At 41.9% G+C, this 21,623-nt stretch overlaps 1 protein-coding gene across 3 annotated transcripts in view; it reads right to left on the bottom strand.

Annotated features, from left to right (window-relative positions):
• Nucleotides 1-20,985, bottom strand: part of EYA1 (EYA transcriptional coactivator and phosphatase 1) — a 166,098-nt gene extending 145,113 nt beyond the window's left edge. For 2 of the 3 annotated variants that reach the window (XM_068932522.1, XM_068932524.1), the window contains exons 1-2: nt 20,928-20,985; nt 9,028-9,137 (exon numbers count right to left, since the gene is read on the bottom strand). In XM_068932522.1, the coding sequence (XP_068788623.1) occupies nt 9,028-9,060 (33 nt within the window). In that variant the 5' untranslated portion in view covers nt 9,061-9,137; nt 20,928-20,985. The remainder of the gene's footprint in view (nt 1-9,027; nt 9,138-20,927) is intronic. The other variant, XM_068932528.1, reaches the window with a different exon arrangement.
• Between the last annotated feature and the right edge of the window lie 638 nt (nt 20,986-21,623).

Raw genomic sequence — 21,623 nt, 5'->3', positions numbered from 1 at the left:
TCTTGGCATTAACATTATTAACTGCTAACAAAATTATATTCCTCAAGTAAAAGCTGGAACATAACCTAATTTAATCTAATACATTCCATGCACACAGACACACACACGCGCACATATATACACACACACCAGAATAACATTAATTTAAACATCATGTTTCAGAAATCCACTAATCTGAGGTCAGTAAATGTAAGATTGAAAACTGCATTTAAACAGGGCTTCTCTGTCTTTCTATCACATTTGACTATTACCACAGGACAGTACTAGGTCCAAATATTTCAGAAAAATCTGGAACCAGGAGGGACTTATATCTATATCCCTTGTAAAATAACTAACAAACGAAAACTAGGAGTTTGTCACATGTGTACAAGCAATACCAGCAATAGCCATATTCCAGCCAGGTACTGTAGAAGTTTAAGTGCCAACTATAAATGGCCGTCTTAAAATTGCCAACTCTAAAGTTATCAAGACACATATATGTGGCCCACACCAATGTTCTGCAGACTCCTAAGCTCACTGTGACTGCACAGGAAATAGTATTTACCCTCTATCTTAATCCAGAGTGTTATTTTCTGTACAACTCCCAAGCACCACCAAGGGTGTGAGAAGGAAAAGGGGCGAGTCAGTGACAAATTTTCTTGTCAAAATACTGTTTTAAGGAAATAAACCTTGATTAAGCATGGGTAGAGAAGCTTCACTAACAGCTTGTAATTCCTCCCCGTAGACGACACTCTTTCGACTAACAAGCCCCATCTTATCTGTGAGTCAATGTCACGGAGACGTAGCTCAGAGCCAGAGCGAGTCCGTGTCATTAGTGTGCCTAAATATAGGATCGGCCCTAGCACATAACTCTGCATGGTAAATTTGATAGAAAATTTTGATTCAAGAGTGCATCCCTAAAGAAGCTGCTGAAGTCAGCACTCCCTTGCCCATATATGTTACAGCAGCTGATGAAGTAGCTCTCCCGTAACAAGCAATTTTGTTCCTACACGGTCACATTCTCTCTTTCTCTCCCTAGAAGCGTTCAAAGGGAATTGTGTTTTTAATCTATGCGTTGAAATACTTCCCCCGTGTGTCTGCCAACCTACCTTATATTGGAAAACTTACTTAAAAACTAACAGGATTTCTTCGTTTACTTGAACGGTGCCAGGACAGAGGGTGTTAGAAAACAAGTACGTCACTGAAATCTTTCCAGCTGAGTGAATACCCTAGCTTTTTAAGCAGCAGCGAGAATATGTCGTTCTAATTAAAACTGATCATTTCAAGAAAAACAGTATGTACTTACAGACAGTGTTTCAGGTAATTCACTTAAGACCGCACAGATATACCCTGCTTTATGATAAAAACAGAATTAAAAAAATACTTTAGGTATGTGTATGCGTAAGTAAAGCAGTGTGTGTACATGCTATACACACGCAGACACAAGCCCCTGATGCACTGAATAAACTTCAGCTATATACCTTAGCACTCTATTCTTAGTCTGCTTACCTTCCGGATTGCTAAGTCTTTCTAAATTAGAACAAGCAATTTCTCTTTGTTTTACCTAATATTTGAAAATGGCAAAAAAGTCCCATGGGTCACTGAAAATTATCCCTTCATTCCAGCCGCCTGTTTCAAGTCAGTCAAAACATTCCAGACTTCAAAAGGGGGCTTTGCCTGCTTAGGCCATTTTGGTGTCCTTCTACGGTTGGCCTATGAGGGATTGGTTATTTGGATAAATTAGTTTGTGGAGCCTGCTGGCCTTCTAGAAGACCTCAGTGTCTGACTGCAAATTAGTTCTACTGAACATGTAGAAATCCCTGGGCAGACGAGAAGAAATAAATGGTGATAAAATCTAATACTACAATGTTTGTAATGCGATTTTATTCTGCTCTGTAGCTTGTAAGCAAAGCTAATGTTGAATTAAAAATTTAAAAATATAAAAATGTCCATGAAAGCACAAAATCAGATCAGTATCCAAGTCACAGCAGAGAAGGCTGAATGCCAGCTTTAAAGTTAAGCTTCCAGCAGGAATCTTTTACAAGAACAAACAAAAAACGCCCTGGTTTTCCACAAAATCAAGTAGGTATTTACATTACGGATGCACCCCCGCTTAAGCCAGGAAGTCACACAGTTGAATTCTGCTTGAGCTTGGGCTGTGAATAAACTGCTATGCAGTCTTTTAATGCATAGTTGTACAACTGCCTAAGGAGAGTTTATCCTTAAGGAAGAAAAGCCTGAGAGCCAAAACCAACAAACATGGCTCCTCAAGCGGAACAATGGTCCAGAAAACTTAGTAAAAAAGAAAATAAACTTCACTGGCAGTTTGCTTTTTACTGTTCAGGGCTAAGCTACAACTTGATCAAAATTTTCAAGAAGAGACTTCACACAGAACAGTGTATCTATGTAGCTGCTGGAAACAGTTAGATGAATTAACCCCCTCCCACCCACCCCCCCTTTTTTTTAATAGGGCAGTCTAAAAATGCTTCACACCGTAATAAAGACAAAGATTCACCATTTTAAGGAAAACAGGGCTTGTATCTAAAATCAGTGGTGACACTTGTTGCCTGAACCCAACCAAATCCCTGCTAGGCCTCTGTCCTGCAGCTCCCGTCCTTCTAAAGCCATGACCATAAAGTTAGCCCTGATGCATGTGCGTGCAAAGCACACAAAGAAATATACTGGCTGTGGGATTAGTTTCTTGTATAACTGGTAGTAAATTACAAACATTCACAAAAAATGAGAGCTGCTATGAATACAATGTTTGGGCTCCGATTCTGCAAAGACTGATGCCGGTGCAGAACCCTGTGACCTGTAGCTGGAACTGCTTCTTTCGATGACACTGCCACGGTTGCCGAAGGCAGGATTTGTGCCATGGGTTATGAAAAATAGGTTTTAAGTAACAAGGGTTTCTATGCGGTGTTATTCTAAACCCAGTCGAATGAATAGTTTGAAGTGAATAAGGTATGCTTTCCTGTCTACAAACTGTCCACAAACAGCTTATAATTTTCATGACTATTTCCACTACAGATTTTTTTTTAAAGAAAAAAAAGTCTGTTGATAGTTACTGATCAATAGACCAGTTACCATAGACTGACTCACAGCAGCTCATTTAAATTTTATAATTCAGATGCATCAGCTAGCTCTGGCCATTCGCTTTTTGGCATTCAGTGAGTGTTATAAGTTACTTTTGTGCATTATATCTTCAAAATACTACCAATTTCAGATAGAGAGGGGAGGGGAGAGGGAAGGGTGCAGGCCATTAAAGAGGCTCAGATACAGATTAGGTTTGCATGGCGCCTGCCGCTTATTGCCTTGAACGACTTTTCAAAATCAAGGATGCTATATTTGTCCAGAATAGCAAAGTAACACAGAAGGGCATGCAGCGTCGTATCACTCTTCAAAGAACGGAGGTAGCACAAATGTGCATGATTTCCACAGCTGAAGGTGATAACACTATGAGTTTTCAACTGAAGCTAAAATACGTGTATTTTTACCCGTTTTCCTAGTAGACTTTGTACCTTAACGTGACAAACAGACAATAGAAGTGGGTGTGCGGCACATGGCGCTGCAAAAGGAAGGCTATGCCTGGCTGCCACGAGCCGCGCTGCAGTCCCAGCACCGTGGCGCTTGCCGCAGGATCCGCTCCTCCTCTGGAGCGCCACGCTCCAGCATCTCGGCTCGCCTTGAAACAAAATGAACTTTCTAGCCCTTCTGGTTGCGAAGATAACCTTGAAAATGTGAACAGAGTGTAATCTGATGCCTGACTAAGACTGCAAAGAGCTTGAAACAAAGACAGAGAGATGTGGACTGCCCCAGCCATCTCGCTCAGGGCCCCATGGACTCAGCATTTCTGTGGTCGTGGAGCCTGGCATTTCTCCAAGATTCCACAGAATCTAGATTGTTTGCTGCAAAATTCATTATTTTGCTGCAGCCAGGTGCTGGATGTTTTTTCCCTTTTCTTGCTGAAACCAGCTACTTGCTGTGCATCTTTCTGTTTAGCAGAGGAGTGAAGTGAATTTTCGGTGCAAGGGCCATTCTCTGATGCAAGGAACCAAGCAGCCGGGGGTAAGCGGGATAGCCGTGTCCAGTCAGGAGCAGGGAGGAGCCAGCAGTTCAAAGTATGCAGTTAGGCTGCCCAGAGCACGGAGGAAAAGATGAGGTTTGGGGGGTTGCGAGGGGAATCTGAGAAGATTAACTGCTGAAGCAGACTATGAGCACCTCCTTTCTTGGCTCATTGGGTACGCACTGTTTAGATATAACTATGACTGCTGAGGGCCTCAGAGTCTTCGCTGTGTTTTCCAGATGGACAAAGTCCTTCATCAAAAGTATTCACTACTGAAAATACTTCTTCATTACAATTTTGCAGTGAGAATTTTCAAGTGCAAGCCAAAGCTGTATGTGGACCTGGACAGGATAGGAATGAAAGGTATTTAATAATAATAACCTAACATCACTACCTAATTTAAGCCCCATTTTGTTACAGGACCCAAAGGGAGACTGATGGGGAAGAAATGCCATCTGAAATATTCCAATAGGGTACAATAGCTGCTGAAAACATGTTAGCATTTACTTCTAAAAATTGCCTTTTGCTGAATCTTGTAAATGAGTATATTAAAAAAAGCTTAAAAAAATAGACAAATAAAATGCCTGCCTACCTCTAGAGAGTCTCTTCAGAAGTTTTTGAAGGGTTATCAGGGTACCCCTAACACAGGTGTATCCACCTCAAGCATATCAAGCCATGATCTTCTGAATTTCAGTGTTTGTCATGTTTCTAGGGCTTTGTCATACCCTGCTGGTCACAAGTTGATGACTCTGGGGCTCTGCAAAGCATTCATGTCAATGTCAAAGTTGGGACTGGGAAAGATTTGGCCTACCACAAATGCCACAATAATTTTAAATCAATTTTTTTGAAACTGATTTGGCATAAGACCGACTGTGACCCATTTTCATTTTCCTTACAACTAGAATCTCTCTAGTAGCCAAACTGATATTACAATCTCAAAGAACATTTAAAGTGAGAGGTGTTTTTCCTTCTCCACTATGTGAGAGCAGGGAAACACACTGTAAGTGACTGGCAGGCAGAAACTCCGCTCAGGATGGTGAAGACTAACGCTTACCCACAAATAGAGATTGGAGCACGGATAGGCCAAATCCGGCATGGGATACAACAGACAAGCCCTATGCATGGCACTTCAAAATAGAAATGTCTTCGCTATGCATCAGACTTGTGGATTTCAGTTCAAAGGCCAAATAATACTACTTTGGTGTTGTTTGCTCCAGAGTTGATCAAACAAAGAGGAAGACCCATAGAAAGACCAGTGAGGACAGCAGCACTGCATTTTGACAGTCTTTGAGATGAAATAGCTCCATCGCTGAAGAAGCCAAATCAAAGGAACTTGTAATTTCTTGATTATCTTTCAGATCTCTGCTTCACTGACTAATTTGGTTGAAATCAATGACCAGTTTAAGAGTTACTTCAGAAACACTGTGTATACTGATGCACGTCTATGAATGCCTTATTCCCAAAGTAAACCAAGCTAAAGAAAAAAAAAAACACACACACGCCACAAAAAGCAATACAGAGATATAAATAAACAGTCCACAGCAAATTTACAAAGATTCAAGAGCTCCTTCTTCATTCTGATAAGACACGAAGGCAATATCTTTAGTAGGTGCATACATCATTAAAAAAAGAAAAAAACAAGCTTCACTCCTTCAGTAAAGTCCCTAGGGCACATCCCTTGATAGATCAGAGACAAGCAACAAAATCTTCTGGCAAAGAAATGAACACATTACACCTTGCTACATATTCTAATATAAACTTCAGCAGTACCCTCTCTCCTCAAAAGAGCAAAACCAGCTACCTCCTTGACCATTCCATAAAAAAAGAAGTTATCTGAAACTGAAATGAAAGTAAAAACTCTGAAATGTTCCAGTAGCAATGTTTCTGCACGGGTGCTCACAGGACGAACAGGTACAGCTACAGCACGAGATGTAGAGCTACCACCAAGTGACATATGTAATTCCAGTCAATAAGACACGGCCTTAACACCATCCTCCTCCTTTTCAATTGCTGATTGATCATTTAGGCACAAACTACCTGTATTTGCTACAGAAAAATGTTTCAGAACTTCTGCTTTTGCTGTCATCCTTTGTCTTACACATTAGTCACAGCATGGACCACACACAATAAACATGAAGAAAATACTCCACCTTTCCATGAGAGTAACTAAGGGCTTTTTTCAAAGCCTTTTTGGCTGGACTTGGAAAGAAAGAAATTGAACATCGGTGACTTTTCAGGTGGGATAACACACTGTTATACTCTGTCTAGCCCACATCGGATTTGTGTTATGCTTCTTTCTCAGGCATCTCGTAAGAGGCAGAAGGGAGCAGATGCAGCGCTCCAAGTTTACACAGTGCTTAGTTACGTGCTTGTAAGCCACTTCCTACCAAACACGAACCAAACACATCATGGTACCACTAGTGCCATCTCTCCGGATGTAGATGTGCTGCTACTTTGATGCTAAAATCTCATTTCAGCTGTATGAACATAACAGAGAGCAGAATTTATCCTGCTGAGGTTACTATGGCATCCTCCCATGCCTGTTAACTGACAGGCTGCATTTGCAGGTGGAGGACCACCCTACTTCTCATTTAGCAGAGCAACCTTAGTCAAAGAAAGTGGCAAAGTATCTCCTCATCAGCTCTCGTAGTACTAGCTGCTCAACTTTTTCCTTTTCCTCTATGTTCTCCTGGTACTTCCTTGTTGTCCTTCAAGCTCTATTTTCCTAAAACATCACGTATTTTCAATTCTCAGTTGCTGAATAAAGCTCCTGCTTTACCCACAGGCACTTGAAATTGCTTCCACAGTATAGTCTGCATTAGCAGTTTGCACTGACCAGTTCCAAAATCAAAGCAGCTTTCACCTGGTACTTGTAGTGCAGTTTTCCTCTTTTCCTATGGACTACTACCAGGTTTCAAGAGTGGGTACATGTGTCTGGGATCTTAAATCACAAACAGCTTTCAGTTTGTGTATTGTAATTGTAGAGTGCTAATCTATCCCTTACCCTCTCTTTCGTGTATACACACACACAGAGCAGAATAAACAAAAACAGTGTCCATGCCTTCTTTATTTTCAGAGATTATTTTGCCTTCTGTCTACTGGCTTTAAGAAATCTCCATGCTGATCTATTGATTGCTGCGAATACAGCAGCCTGCCCAGTTAGGAATGAAGTGAATTAAAGAGAGGCCTGATTCCAGGATTCGACTCACCAGCACTAAACTTATCTAATGACATGGCAATCAGAAGTCACACTGGCATCAAAGTGAAATACTACAGTGGTAATTCTCCCCTGTGTCACATACCTTTGGGCTGTCCAGTTCTCACATTAACAGAAGCCTAAGCGCTTTTCAATAGGGCCATTCTATTCAGCAGTTACAATTTTAGATTTTGATAATCCTGATAGCATCCATGACTACCACCCACTCGGGTAATGCGAAGGGAAATTCTGAGCAGATGAAGTGTTTTACAGGCTTTCTGGGCTAAGTGGTGAAAAGAAAGAATGGAATGAATAAGCCCAACAGGAGTGCTGGCAGTGCCAAACCATGAACAAATATTTCCCTTAATGCTCCTGTCATGTTAAGTGACAGTTACATTTGTCACTGCCCACAGCTCCAGAACACGATTCCCTGGCCCAAACCCACCGCAGCACACCAAGCACGGGCTCCGCTGGGGGGACGGGGAGGCAGCGTGGCAGTGGAAGCCACAATAAATCCGGACAGCTTCAGGGCAAGATTTTTTTATGCATAGAAAAAAACCTTAATTCAGAATATAACAAGGACAAGGCCGGGGTGGTGCTGAAAGCACTCTGACTGCAGCTGCAAATAGAGCCACCGCTGCTTAGCACCAGTTTGCTAGAGAAAGCAGTGGTCATGGTTACACTGGGCTGAATTGGTCTTTTTCACATATTGCTGTAGCAGCAATGGATAAATACCCAAACGTACACACAGAGACAGACGGTGGAGTAGATGAATATTGGAAAATGATTGAAGCCATATTGCTTCAGACAGTAAAAATGACACTAGAGAAGTATAAAAAAAACACAAAACAAAAGGCTTATTATTAGGTGGCTTATTTCTTTCTACTCTGTTGCTAGGTGAAAAACTAATACAAGCATCAGGGAAATGGATTATACAAGGGAAACAGTGAGAGATGATACAGAGTACTGTCAAAGCAGGAACTAAAAAAAACTAGAAAAAATACAGGAAATAAATCTAACCAGTTTTAGCAAACAGTAGTCTTTGGAGTTATTTTTACAACAGGTTAAAAAGGGGCAATTTTAATGTGCAGTGCTTCTGTTAAAATGATCTAGAATGAAAACATATATACAGCATTATGATGTTCACCGAGTGCCAAGAACGATATCACAAACTAAGCTAACAAATCCATAACATACATTAATCATTTGACTGTGCATGAAGTATTATTCTAAAACATTATTAAGGATATCTGATAGTCACTTTTCAAAATTTGTTATCATTGTGACTTTTTAAACAGCCATTTACAAGAAACACCAATGCTGCTACAGATTTTTTTAAAAAACATGAATTTTGCCATCTTTTGCATAAAAGATTGGGCAGCCAAGAGGTGCACCAGCTTCTCTCGGAAGTAATTTTTGCGTGCATTCACACAAGCAAAGAGAAAGAACTTCAAACATGCCAACGGAATGAAAACTCTTTAACAGACTAAAAAGTTAAAAGCGAAATAAAATGCAGCAAGCCAAACATTTCTTAGAGAAGGCAACAACCCTCATTCTGTGACGTGAATCGCTGAAGATAAATATTTGTAAATCTGTACACGTTTTCTTAAGCAACGTAGCTTTAGCATAAGCCTCCACCTCTGAATTAATTTCATCATTCATTGTTTCCAGTCATTAAAAGCGCATGTAGCTTTCTAAAACCTTCCAGCCACTTTGTTGAAACAAAAATAATTACTACTTTAAAAGCAATAACTTTTTTCTTAGGACTGACAAGTTGTTTACTTACAGACTTCCCATTTTTTCCCTGGGGGACTTCCATTGAAGATTTCTTCTTCCAAATTATATACGGGCTATTAGTTACAGTGAGGTTCAGACAGTCCTAGTATACACACACACCTGTGGAAAAGACAGTACCACATAGCTTCATTAATTTGTTGGCATGAATTTAGGAGCTGCTCTTTACATCTGCATTTTTCCATTAACTAACAAGTATTCACAAGTTGGGAGCACTTATCTTCAATGAATTGAATTAATCCTTAAAATAAATACATGGTTGAGCTGTATATTACAATTTTACATGCGCCAAAAGCAGGAAGCAAGAGCGCTGTTGTGCTTGCTGTCAGCAGACAAATAAAAGGCAGCCAGGAGCTCTTATAGCCATTATTCTGTGCCAACAACACATGAGGCTTCTTTTTTTTTTTTTCTTTTTTTTGGTGAAGTTCAGCTTCTTCCTGATATCTATCAATGTCAATCATGCTATAATGCTAAGAGGAAATAATAACAAAGAAATATGATTGTAGACTGAGCCAGGATAAAAGAGAAAATCCACAAAGTTTTCAGAACGTTACCCTCAAGCTAAGGATATTATTATACTAAATCTCTTCGAGTTTACATTAGGTCACAGTTCTAGCCCCTATAAATTATAAATATGGGACGCTTTGTGTTCTCTCACCTTTGGAAACTGTGTTCTTTGATGTTAAAGATAACAGGGAAGTGCTGAGATGAATTAACTAAGGCTTACCCCTCTGGCCCCCGACAAGACAGCAATTCAAAATAGGGTTTCCCCATAGAGACAATTTTCCTTAGAATACGATGTTGTAACATTCTTACAACTTAGAATTAATCTGTCATACCATTCAAACAAACCCAACTAAAATCTTCATTAGAAAAAAGGATTTGACTTTTGAAAGACATGCAGCAAATACAACCTGTTACAGTGTAGCAAGAATGTAAATCTGAATTTTTTTTTTAAGTATCTCTATCTCAAATGCACAGAGATGTGAATAGCACTTTGCTTATCTGCTAGAGGTGAGGATCAAAGGGCATGCAGATAGTCAATTTGTCCTAATACAATTCTGTATACTGAAACACATGTATGCATATTTCAGGATCCAAAAACCTTATTCTGCATTCTTTCCACCTGAAGGGGATTTTTACAAGGAAAAAGAATCCCTTCAAGGCCAGTTTTTCTGCGCACAATAAATCCATATTGGACACAATTATTTGCACAAATTCATCTACTTTTATACAATTTAAACATTAAGAAAGTGTTAACAGGTCCACTCCACACCCTAAGGAAGATGCTAATATGAAACATGTTTCTGTAATACATCCACCCCCTTTTTTCTGGTTTACAATTGAGAGATCTAATCCAGTCCTGCTCCTACTGAGAACAATGGCAAATCTGAAATATTTCTATGAAATCAGGGTTTGGTGCTCATATTTGTTCTGACACTAGATTATAGGTTTAGAAAATGATTCAAGGCTTTAAAAGTGACAATTAAAATTAAGGCGGGGGGAAGAGAAGGATTTCTCTTACTTAAAAAATAATACATTGCAAAGAACAGAAGAAAAGAGTTCTCTAACAATACTCCACTCCTAAGCAATGACTGACATCTGTTTCAAAAAGTCTTTTATTGCAAAATTCAATAAATGGAAAAACCACACAAGCTGAAAGTCTGCCACTTCAGTGAGGGAATAAAATGGAGGCTTTCCTAATGGAAAAATACTCAAAAGTCAATTGATGCTGGTATGTGGATGATCTGACAGATTTTCAGATCAGCAGCGCTCTCTTTACCCAATACAAAGAAAACTTTACCAAGACTGGTAATCTTCTACACTTAAAATGCATTTCGTATTAAAGCCCATACGGAAAAAGCAGATATGTTTTAGTTGATATCATAGTCCAATTACAATTAAAATGACCGCAATTGCAGAAGTTGTTGTAGCTAACAATGTCTCTCTGGGAGAGGTTTCTATAACATATCAGCACCAAAAGAGCTCATTTATCACATATTCTACTTTGACAAAACACCCCTCCAAGTTATTACCGATGTATGATTAGAGCTAAAGAGATTTAATAAATGGTCCTATACATACCCTCCCTACAGTCAGGGGCAAAGCCCTGTCTTTCTCTGCACATACCAGAGACCTCTGACAGCAAAGCCAAGCTAGCAGTAATATTAGGGCTTAGATGTTAATATAGAACAGCTGATTTACAATGTAATCCATTTTAAAAAATAAACTTTTAAACTTAAGAGCAACTGAGTCATTTTTATTACAATTGTCATTTCAGATTATTTTTAACTTTTAGTAAAGGTTTTCAAAAACTAATTCAATTCCCCTGAATCGTTAATGTATTAAAAATCACATCTAAATTACTTGGAGTATCTACTACAGAGAAGTTGTTATATGCAAAACAGGCCATCCAATATGAGGGAAAATACCTCAGATTGTTGAAAAAGACAAGATCTAAATTGAAGGGAAGTCATGAAAGTACATCTCCCCTTTTATTTTTCTCTACTACTTTCAAAGTCATTTGCTTGGTTAAATGTTATTACTAAATACTTAATGGTAATAGTTGAGAGTCCAACCAGATAAAGAAGCACTATTGTACCAGGCATGGTAAGTGGCAGCTCCCTTTTCCAACAGCTATTAAGATTTTAAAGGGAATAAAAATACAAAGAATAAAGAAGTATAGAAAGTGTTTTACTGTGGATTTTATCCTCTTCTTTCTGAAATATTATCCAATGCTGTGCAATTTTCTCCACACATATGGATCTAAACACTCGCCTCTGCAGTCAGCACAGCGAGGTTGCCAAACGCTCCCCAGCAGGACTGCGGAGGTGGGCCAGCAGCGCCAATACGCTCCTGGCCGCAAAAAGGCTGCCCGCGTCTCCGCTCCTCGCACGTATGCTTAGCAGCTACCTGAAAATCTGACAAAAACAAGTGGCCTATTACAAGGCAAACAGGCATTAAATACATTCAGGGAAACTTCGAAATAATCTCTTAAAGTAGGACGTTACCAGTGACGGGTGATCTCTTGCACAGATGTCAATGAACATAAGAATTACCAAAAAGTAATTCTTGCCATGGCTGATTCTCAGCAGTTACAGACACTGATATTTAAGGATGCTGAATGTGATTTCTTATGCTTGCTGAGCTGTTCTCCACAAGCTTTGCACTTCCCTGTAAATGTGTAGGGGCGAGCCCTACTCTGCCGCTAACATACGCATCTCAGCTGTCTCAGGGCTACCATAACGTACGTTCGGCTGCAGTGAGTCTCTGCTGATGCTATGATCAAAAACAGCAGGAATACAATATCTTGTGTTACCTTCCTACTTCCATCACCAAAGATGCCTGAAAGAAAACGGATTCGAATTTTTTGCCTATTCCCATGCCATTTGCGGAATCGCTCTGTTTTAGAACCTCCCAGTTGATTATGCTATCACAAAGTCTCGAAGATGAGATCACTTTCAATACTATCAGTGGATATCACCTTGCTCTTTTTTTAAAAAAAAAAAACTTTTGCCAGACTGATCATGCTTCTTCATTAACTGGTACGGTTTTCTAACAACACCTAGATAAAACTGTTACCTCTCCAAACCACACTCATTCGCTAGGAAAACAAAAACAAAAACAGCCACATATGCTTTATCATTGGGTATAGCAAGAAAGAAAGGGGTTATGACACAGAATGAAATGGCCTTTATTTTACCATTTAGATGATAGCATGTGATACTTTATAGTTAATGTTAAGGAACTTCATGGTTTTGATTTTAGGTGTTATGCTGGAGAAGTTTCCTTTTTAGCACTTGGTAAAGGATCACTACATCCACTACATTCCCAGGTAGGTCTCTTGCCCCCCACCCCTCCACTTCCTTTTAAGGTGTTAAATTTGGCAGACTTCCTGTGTAGCATTTAGAAAACAATTATTTCCAAATGCTAGGAAAGAAACTTGCCAAATGTAACAGCTAAAAACCAAAAAGAAGAAAAGGGAAAGGAAATAAAAAGGAAAGAGGAAAGATTTTTTAAAAAATAAAATTGAGTAAGGACCTTTCAGCAGCTTTATAAACAATTAAATCCAATGCTGAGGCTGAGGACCACCGCCGTTTCAGGCTGGATCTCCTGCAGATGCAATATGGCACCATCCCTCTGGGTGAGCCCTAGCGATTCCAGGAAGATGAATAGGTGCCCAGATGTGCAAGACCTAACAGATACATCTCTTGGGAAATACCACACACCAGCTGGAATGCTGACATTCATCTAAACAAAGCTTCAAACGTTACTGTAGATGTGCAGCCCGCAGGTAACATACTCTGCACAACAGCCTATGAGGTAGGTCACCAATCTGGCATGCCCATAACCACCCATGTCCATCTCAACAGACCTTTGTTTCCAATATCACGGCCAGGAAATGCATAGAGCATCAGGATTTGTGGCTGGGGTAAGCTTTCAGGGAAGAGGGCTGAAAAACTTCAGGTTTTTTAGTAAGCTTCCCTTCATAAATACAGAACAAGCACTCCTAGTGTCCTGGACAGGCCAGTGTAGAACATGGCACTTAAACCCACTGTGATGTCTGAACCAGTACGAAAATCATTTCATCCTTTGTAAATCAGTAACATAAATTAAATATCTAGATCTTTAGCTATCAGAGGGATCACTTTAAACTTTATTTTAAAGAGAAACAAATATCTCCTTGCAATTATCTTTGATGCCAAGATCTCATTTCTGTGTAGAAAGGGTCAGCTCAGGGCCCATCGCTCTCCATGTAGAGCTGCAACTATTTTGCCTGAGTTCCATGGCTTTACATTTATCCATGCAGAATTTCATCTGTCATTTTATTGCCTAGTGACTTGTCTCATAAGGTCCTTATATAGTTCTTCACTGCGTGCTCTCATTGCTATTCACTCTACTCTCCAAGTCATTTATAAACGGGTTGAGTAATTTGCTAATTTAAATTGCTAACTTGAAATATTTTCCATTCAAGTGGAAGGAATCTAGAAAAATTACCTGATTTATAACAGATTATTCAGACCAAGCTATTTGAAGAAAGTGGAATTAGATCAATAGAGAATTCCCAGCAGAAGAAAGGAACAAAGACAAGAGCTGTTAGGAACAGCTGCAGAAGATGGCATGTTCACCGAGGAATGGGAATCTGCTGACCGTGAATTTCAGCACACACAAAAGAATCCTAAGATTAGAAGAGACATGGTCAAATACAAAGAAACTTCTCCCAAGGTAGAGAAAGAGACCGCCAAAGCAATTACCAAAACTCCCAGAATACTTGGGAGAGGCAACGACTTAAAGGAAGAGAACTGCGAAAAAAGGGGGCTATTATTTTGCTATTACTTGTACAAGTTCTAAAACTGAAACATAACTGGTTCAAAAAGTGTCTCAAAAAAATCTTTGTGTTGCTTGCCTCACCTACCAAGGCGAGGAATGGTTTAAACTGTGAACAGGAACAAAGCCCTAGTGAGCATGGGCATCATGTGTCAAAACTAGTGCCAAAGATGACCGGATCCCCTGGTGCAGCTCCCCAGAAGAGCTACCAAACCAGCAGCCTGGCTTAGGAAGCTCCAGGAAGGACTGAAGTGAGAGACATATGTGTATATGTATAATTCTAAAGCAAAAATCTTATTCCAAAAGCAGAGCTCTCCAAACATAGCAAAAGATCATATTTTTCATTGAAGACTAAATACACATGAAAGTCAAACTGTAAAACAATATTGTTAAAATTATACTGGCAACTTGCTTGCCAGAATTTTTTTTAAATGGCTTACAAAATTAATTTGCTGTTTAAACTACCAAATGGGATCAACTTTATTTGTATCTGAAATGTAGGTTGAAACTGTTCAATGCAGAAAAAGAACCCTAACAGTTTAGGATAGGAAATAAAGCCTATTTTTTTAATATGAAAGCATAAGGGGAACTTAATTAAAGTTATTAAAATTACCAGTTACGGCCTGAATTCTGTGCCTTAAACAAGGATTAAACAGCTTTGCTCTTAGCATTCCATAGGACCCTCATTATCAAAAAGTGACGAGGATCCCTTCTTTCCCTGCAGTTTTTGATGTATTACTAGTAAAAAGAACAAAAAGAGACTGTAACAGCCAGTTCCTTTTCTCGTGAGGTTCTTGATCACTGCATCCATTCTTTGCTTTTTGTGTGTCAAACATACATTTAAAACAATTAAAAATGACCAGGGCTTCCACAGATTAACATTGATTATGGGACAAAGTGCCATGGTTAATAAATAATATGAACTATAAACTAGAAAAATGTTGAGCTATGAAACATTAGGTGCAATTAGAATACTTACCTAGCTCAGGAAAGAAAATGCAAAAGATGATTTACAAACAAAGCTTATTTTCAACCTGTGTGGTTCTGTACAATGTTTCTAATGAGTAATAATTATCCAAGTGCTCAAGGAAGCCTTTCCACACCTCTTATAAATTTAGATTAAAGGTAAGGCATTACTCATTATTTCACATGGGCTTTTAAAGTAGTTTGTAAAATATATCCAGTCTATAAATGTTTGTGGCCTAACAACAAGCAACTGTACTGCTCCTGCATAATTAAGTGTAAACAAGCTCAGGTTTGCTAATTATAATTAATACAAGTCACATGTAAATGTTTAAAGATTTTACACAGAGCAATTAAAAGTAATTTTGCTCTAGCTGAAATCACGTTTTATTTTAATCAGTTTTTAACTTGAATTCATTTTTAAAAATAAATTGGATAAACTTGAGTTTGAAATTTTAACAGCTTTAAAGCCTAGGCTTCCACTAATCTATTAAAAGCACTGAAATAAGAAATACTGTCAGCATGATTTTCAATAGGCGTAGCCACATTGTCCCAGACAGCAGAAAAATATATGCAAATAATATGGCTTAAGGAAAATGTGAGTCAGCCTGCTTATGGAAAGCTAATGCTCAACTGGAAAACTCATAGGCCAAAATGGCCTAGTACCAGTCGTGGCATCTGTCTGCCCCGTCTCTGCCCATGCTCCCGCCTCTAGGAAGCCAACACAGGGGGACCTGAGCTCTCTGTACGTCTGGTTCAGCGAGCCCAGTCAAACCCTGCTGGCTCTGCACGCGGCCAGCTCCGGGGTCCCAGTCCCCAAAGCCAACAAATCCCTAATCGAGATTCAGCCAAATAGGCGCATTGGTGGCCTTCTTCGCACAGCAATGAGTGAGGCTAAGGATGCTGCTTTTACATTTACCTACCAAGCGAGCAGAAACGCTCTCTAACTCTTGAGGTCAACCAAAATTTCATTGGTAGGCAACAACATTCACATACTGCAAGAAGCACTGTATTTTCAATCTTTACACTAGCTCAAATGCCAGAATTTACATTTACTCAACTAGAAATATTTCCATTTCTCATCACGCAAAAAAGTTCTTGTTTTACCTGCAGCAGGTGTGAGTTTAGATAGTAGGTGCAAGAAGTCTGTTTTCTTTCTTTAGACTCATCCATGAGATAAAAGAAGGAAGACAGTTTTTTTTTCTTTTTCAATCTCTATTAAAGTCCAAGCAAAAGAGAATGAACACTATTAAGCCTGAGAAGACGAGAGGGCTAGAGCACTGAACTGTCAGAGTTGTCAAGGAGAGGTCCAATGGGATTTTTAAAAGCACTTAATTGGGTTAAACGTCTATAGCCATTGCTGTATATTTATTTATTTATTTATACTGCAAGCAATTTTATGAAGCTAGAAGCGTTAGTGTTTCCAGCCATTAAGCACCCAGCTGCACCTTTAGTCACCCCAACACCCTTGGAGGTCTGACCCCCAATGACCGGAAATGCCAGCAATTCACTAACAAAGGTTAATTTAAAAACATAAATGATATTCAATTTATCTAACAGTGATGCCAGCTCTCCTTCAGGTTTCTGTGCTACTTCCTCTCGTTCCTGCCTCTTAGAGGGCAACCCCGGGCCCCTCCTGAGACCCCCAGGGTGTCCTCCACACCCATGGCGCTGCTGCTCATCCCATGCCCCCTGGCTGGGCAGTGGCCACAGCCACCACCCCTAGCCCAGGGCCGGAGAGGTGCTCACTGGCTACGCAGGGGCTCGGGTATCTTGCCCGAATCTTACCCCTCCCAGAGCACATAAAGTGTGTGGGGGGGGGTGCACTAGCTGCAACCTCCCTCCTCTAGCCAGTCATCAGCTCTTATGAAGCAGAGAAAACCTCACTAATAACTGTCTGCCAAATCTGGGCAACTGGTGTGAATATTACAGAGGAGGAGAAGAAAGTGACTGTAAAGAGCATTTTTGGGACTCTCATTTTCTTTGGAAAACACCGCTAAAAGAGCAGTTTTAAATGTTGGTTTGTTCATCTTTGTCATATTTATTGCTTGACAGGTGACATTCTTTTCCACCAATTTCTGCCAAACTATTTCTATGAAAATGAATTCAGTAACTCATCATTTTTAACATAATAAACTGAATACTTAAGGATTAGGAACCTGGATAAATATGCTCTGCTTACATAACTACATAGATGTATATTATATGTTCTTGGTTAGCAAACAGCAGTGTTTAGTTGCAGCTCTCCATGTTTTAAACCTGTTGATAAATGAGAAAAAAACAGTGTGTGTGTGTGTGTGTGTGTGTGCATGTGTGTGTGTATGAAAAAATAAAATGCACAAGGGCAAAAGACAAAATTATTTAAGCTGTTAAATCAACCTGTCCTGTAGCAACACCAATATTTCTTACAAGTTTGCTTAATGCTCTTCCAACCTTTTTCACCATTACAGCTCAAGATAAAGCTGTTATTGTTATATAATACTGGCTACAGTAATATACTAAGTACGAAAAACAGAATAGACAATAAATAATTAAATAAATAATGCAATATTATTTTTACAATCTATTATAAAAATAAATTATGTTTTTTTCAGATGATGCTATAACAATTATTAAAGTAATAATTCATAATAAAGGAGAAAGTAAAAAACATACTGTATGTACATTCTGAGGATAATGTTTCTTTCTCCTTTGCAAATTGCATAACCTAGAAGCTTAAAAAAAAGTCCTTACTCACACAAAATCATGCAGTCCCCTTCAACATTCAAATAAGAAAGTGTCAAGTCATTGACTTGAGAAATTTAAGTCAGAAATTTCAGGAGTTAGGCCAAATGCCTAAAGTGGCAGTAGGTGTGACTTGCTATGGAAACAGCATAGTAAGGACAGAGAAACAACTTACGAGTCGGAGAAGCCTTTAAATACCCAGCTGTGGCCTCCTTAAGGACTTTACACACAATTTCCATTCTTATAAATAAAAAAGAACTTTTGGAGAGAGCACTTCACGATGAGGATAGCTGCAAAAACGGAGCATGGCCACACAGGACGGGAGCTCCCATCAGTGATTTTGTGGGACTCCCAGCATGGCGAGCGCCCTCAGCAGGCTCCGGGCGCTGGCCTCGGCCACCCGTGCAGCCACCCCACCCCACTGGCCTCCCCTTTGCAGAAAGGCCAGCGTTGTTCCCCTGGCTCTAACCCTTTCACGTGCCTCCCCCAGTAGCCACTTGTCACAAAGTCACTCTGTGGTCTTGGACAAATCTCCTGGGCCTTCTCCTTTGTGAGACAGGAGTATCGTGACCTATTTCATAGTGCTCAAGGGTAAATTCATCCTTATACTTTCTCATGCTATGCAGTAGGATTATTATGAGACAGTGAGAAGAGTTGCCACATGGCAAGAGGTTAAAACATGAAAAAGAGCATTAGAAGTACCTAGACGTTAGAGAAATCATAATCATATGATGTTTGATACATCAGATCAGGCATTAAAAGACAAAAAGAGTAAAAAAGGAAGGAAGGAAAAAACCCAAGGCTCTTTATTCGATTTCATGTCATAATTTTATATCACTCTTCCCTCTCCTTCTAAGCCTAGAAGGAAAGGATATGGTGGCTATTTTGAGCAATAATATTTATGGAGTCTACAATTAAGTAATTGAGTAAAAGAACCAGAGAAAATAACCTAAAATTCTCTAAATGCACAGGATGCAGGAGGCCCCCTGTTTCTAGTTGACTTGGACAACTGTTCAAACGTCCTTTGAAGATTTTAAAATTCTCCTGCCAGAGGACTCCACCCCTCACCTTGAGCAAAAGCGACAGGATTTGCAGCAAGAGGAGGACAGAGCCATAAACAACGGAGTGACTTGCTTCCTTTTTCTTCCTACCCTTTTAATGAGTCAGTTAACATGGGAAGATGCAAATAATCAAGTAAATTAGAAATGTAACATCAGGCCTGAAATAGTAATGCAGTCATCAGGAACCAGTGGCTTAGCTTCTACTTAGACAGGATGTAAACATTTTTATCAGTGCTATTGCAAATTCTGCAAGGGGGTACTGCCTGGTAGCTCGAGATTGTTGAACCATTCATAAAGGCTAATCTACACATTCATAAGAGTTTGTTCAAGGACAGATAGTTGCAGCTTACCTTAAACTGAACTCTATGGTAGAAAAAGATGCTTGCAGCCTAGGATAAAGGTTTGGGGGGTATCCAGACTAGCCTTTACAAGATATGCCAGCAATCTCTGTGAGTTACTGAACTCAGGAACAGACATTTCCATACATATTGCCCATCCATCTCTTATTTTCTAGTGTGGACAGACTACCTGCTCCATGACTGCTCTGTGATCCTACAACTGCACTCGTTATGGTTCATGCTTGCACAGCTCTTGGCAGAGAACAAACAGCACTAATCTGGAAACGGTTTCATAGGGACTTTCCATACTCCACATTCTCTGTTTAAAGAGGGAATCACACTGCTCACAGCACTGAATGCCTGACTCCTCTCCTTATAACCATATTTTTATTTAAAATGACTATGGAAAGTGTGAGTCTTCAAATGCAGCTACTGTCCAGTGCTGCTATTCATATAGCACTTTGCTAGAGCATACATAACCACGACAGAGACTTGCTACTTTAAGAAAGTCAATGTGAACTACTCTTCTCTTTGAAATTTAATTGTAACACTATGTTCCGCAGAGCCTAAAAGAAAAAAAAAAAAGCCTAATGCTATATTTTAATAACTGAAGAAAGCTCTGATCTTTGACTCCGTGATATAAATACAGCCTTTTTCATTACAATTTTAAAGAACGGGAAGGAAAAAATAATCTTTCTTGACTCTAAGAGCAGCAAAGCAGACATAAATCATCTCCCAGCGAGTCACATCCAACAAGCCTTCCAAGTAACGAGGGGCCCAGGAAGGCAACGCAGAAGGTGCGCTGGCGAGAGGGACACCTGCGGCTGCCTCCCTGCCGCTCTCAGGGCTCGGCGCTGCACACGGGGACGGGGCCGGCGGGGCGGGCGAGCCGTAGCAAGCCCCCGGGGATTTGCCCCCCTGCCCGGGACCCCCTGCGGCCGGGGCTAGGCGGCCAGGACGGCGCTGCCGGCCAGGGGCCGCGCCGGGCGCCCGAGGGGCTGCCCCGCCGTGCCCCCGCACCGCTCCCACGCGCGGAGCCGCCGGGCCCCCTCCCCAGGGGAGCGAGGGCGGAGAAATACGCTCGTCGCAGCCGAGCGGCAATAGATTTTCGCCCTTTGCCACAAAAAAGCACGTCCGGCGGAGCCGAGGCGCCCGCGCAGCAGTCCCCGGCCGCACCCGCGGGCCGCCGCGCTGCCCAGCCCGGGCGCGGAGGGGTCCCCTGCACCGCACCGCACCGCCCGGCCCCAGCCAGCTCCCCAGCAGCTTCGCCCCTCCCCGCCGTTGCGCACCCGCGCAGCCTCCCGCCGCGGCACCCCTCGGCGGCGCAGGGCCGGCGCCCCCCCCCCCCCCCCGCTCGCGCCGTGGCACCCACGTGTCCGCGGGCGGCACAGCCTCTCCGCGCAGCCCGCACCGGCACCAGCACCGGGGGGGCGGGCAGCGCCGGCCCCGCAGCGCGGCGCGGAGCGGAGCGCACTTACTCCGCGGGGCCTCCCCCGGGGCGGCGGCGCGGGCCCGGCGGCCCGGCGGTAAGTTGCGCGGAGCCGCGCCGGGCGGGGAGGGGTTTCGCAGGGCGGCGGGGAAACTTCCCCGGCGCGGCTCGGCTCGGTGCGGCTCGGCGCGGCTCGGTGCGGCTCGCCCGCTGCCGCCGCTGCCGCTGCTGCCTCGCCCGGCGGCGGCACCGCGCCTGCCCGGCCGCGCCGCCCCCCGCCGCCGCCTCTGCCGCGCCGAAGGGCGCACCGATAGCGCCTACGGCCTGTCCTGCCCCCGCCGCCGCTCCTCTCTCTCTTTCTCTTTTTTTTTAATGTTTTCAGAGGGAAGGTGTTTCTAGAGCAGGGGAAGGATGGGCCTTGAAGGACGCGGGCTTCCCGCGGGGCCCAAGGGCTGGCTGCGGATCCACGCACCGCCAGAGCCCGCAGCTTTGGCCCGAGCCGGCAGCACTAGCGCAGCGCGGGGGCTCGCGGGGCGGGCGGCCGGCAGGGTGCCTGCAGCATCCCCGGCCGGGAAGGGCTCGTCTGACACCGCCGCCTTGACCGCGCTGGAAAATCCATCTCCTGCCTTGGTGGGAAAAGCAAAAAATGAGTCAAGGAGACAAGGACAGCTTGGGAACGCGGGTCTGGAAGAAGTGGCGCTGTGATGGGAGTATGACATGCATCCGCATCGTACTATGCATGTGG

This window comes from Struthio camelus, chromosome 2, assembly GCF_040807025.1.
Source record: "Struthio camelus isolate bStrCam1 chromosome 2, bStrCam1.hap1, whole genome shotgun sequence".
Lineage (NCBI taxonomy): Eukaryota > Metazoa > Chordata > Aves > Struthioniformes > Struthionidae > Struthio > Struthio camelus.
Note: the sequence above shows the minus strand (reverse complement) of the source record. Positions and strands in the feature narration are given on the sequence as shown.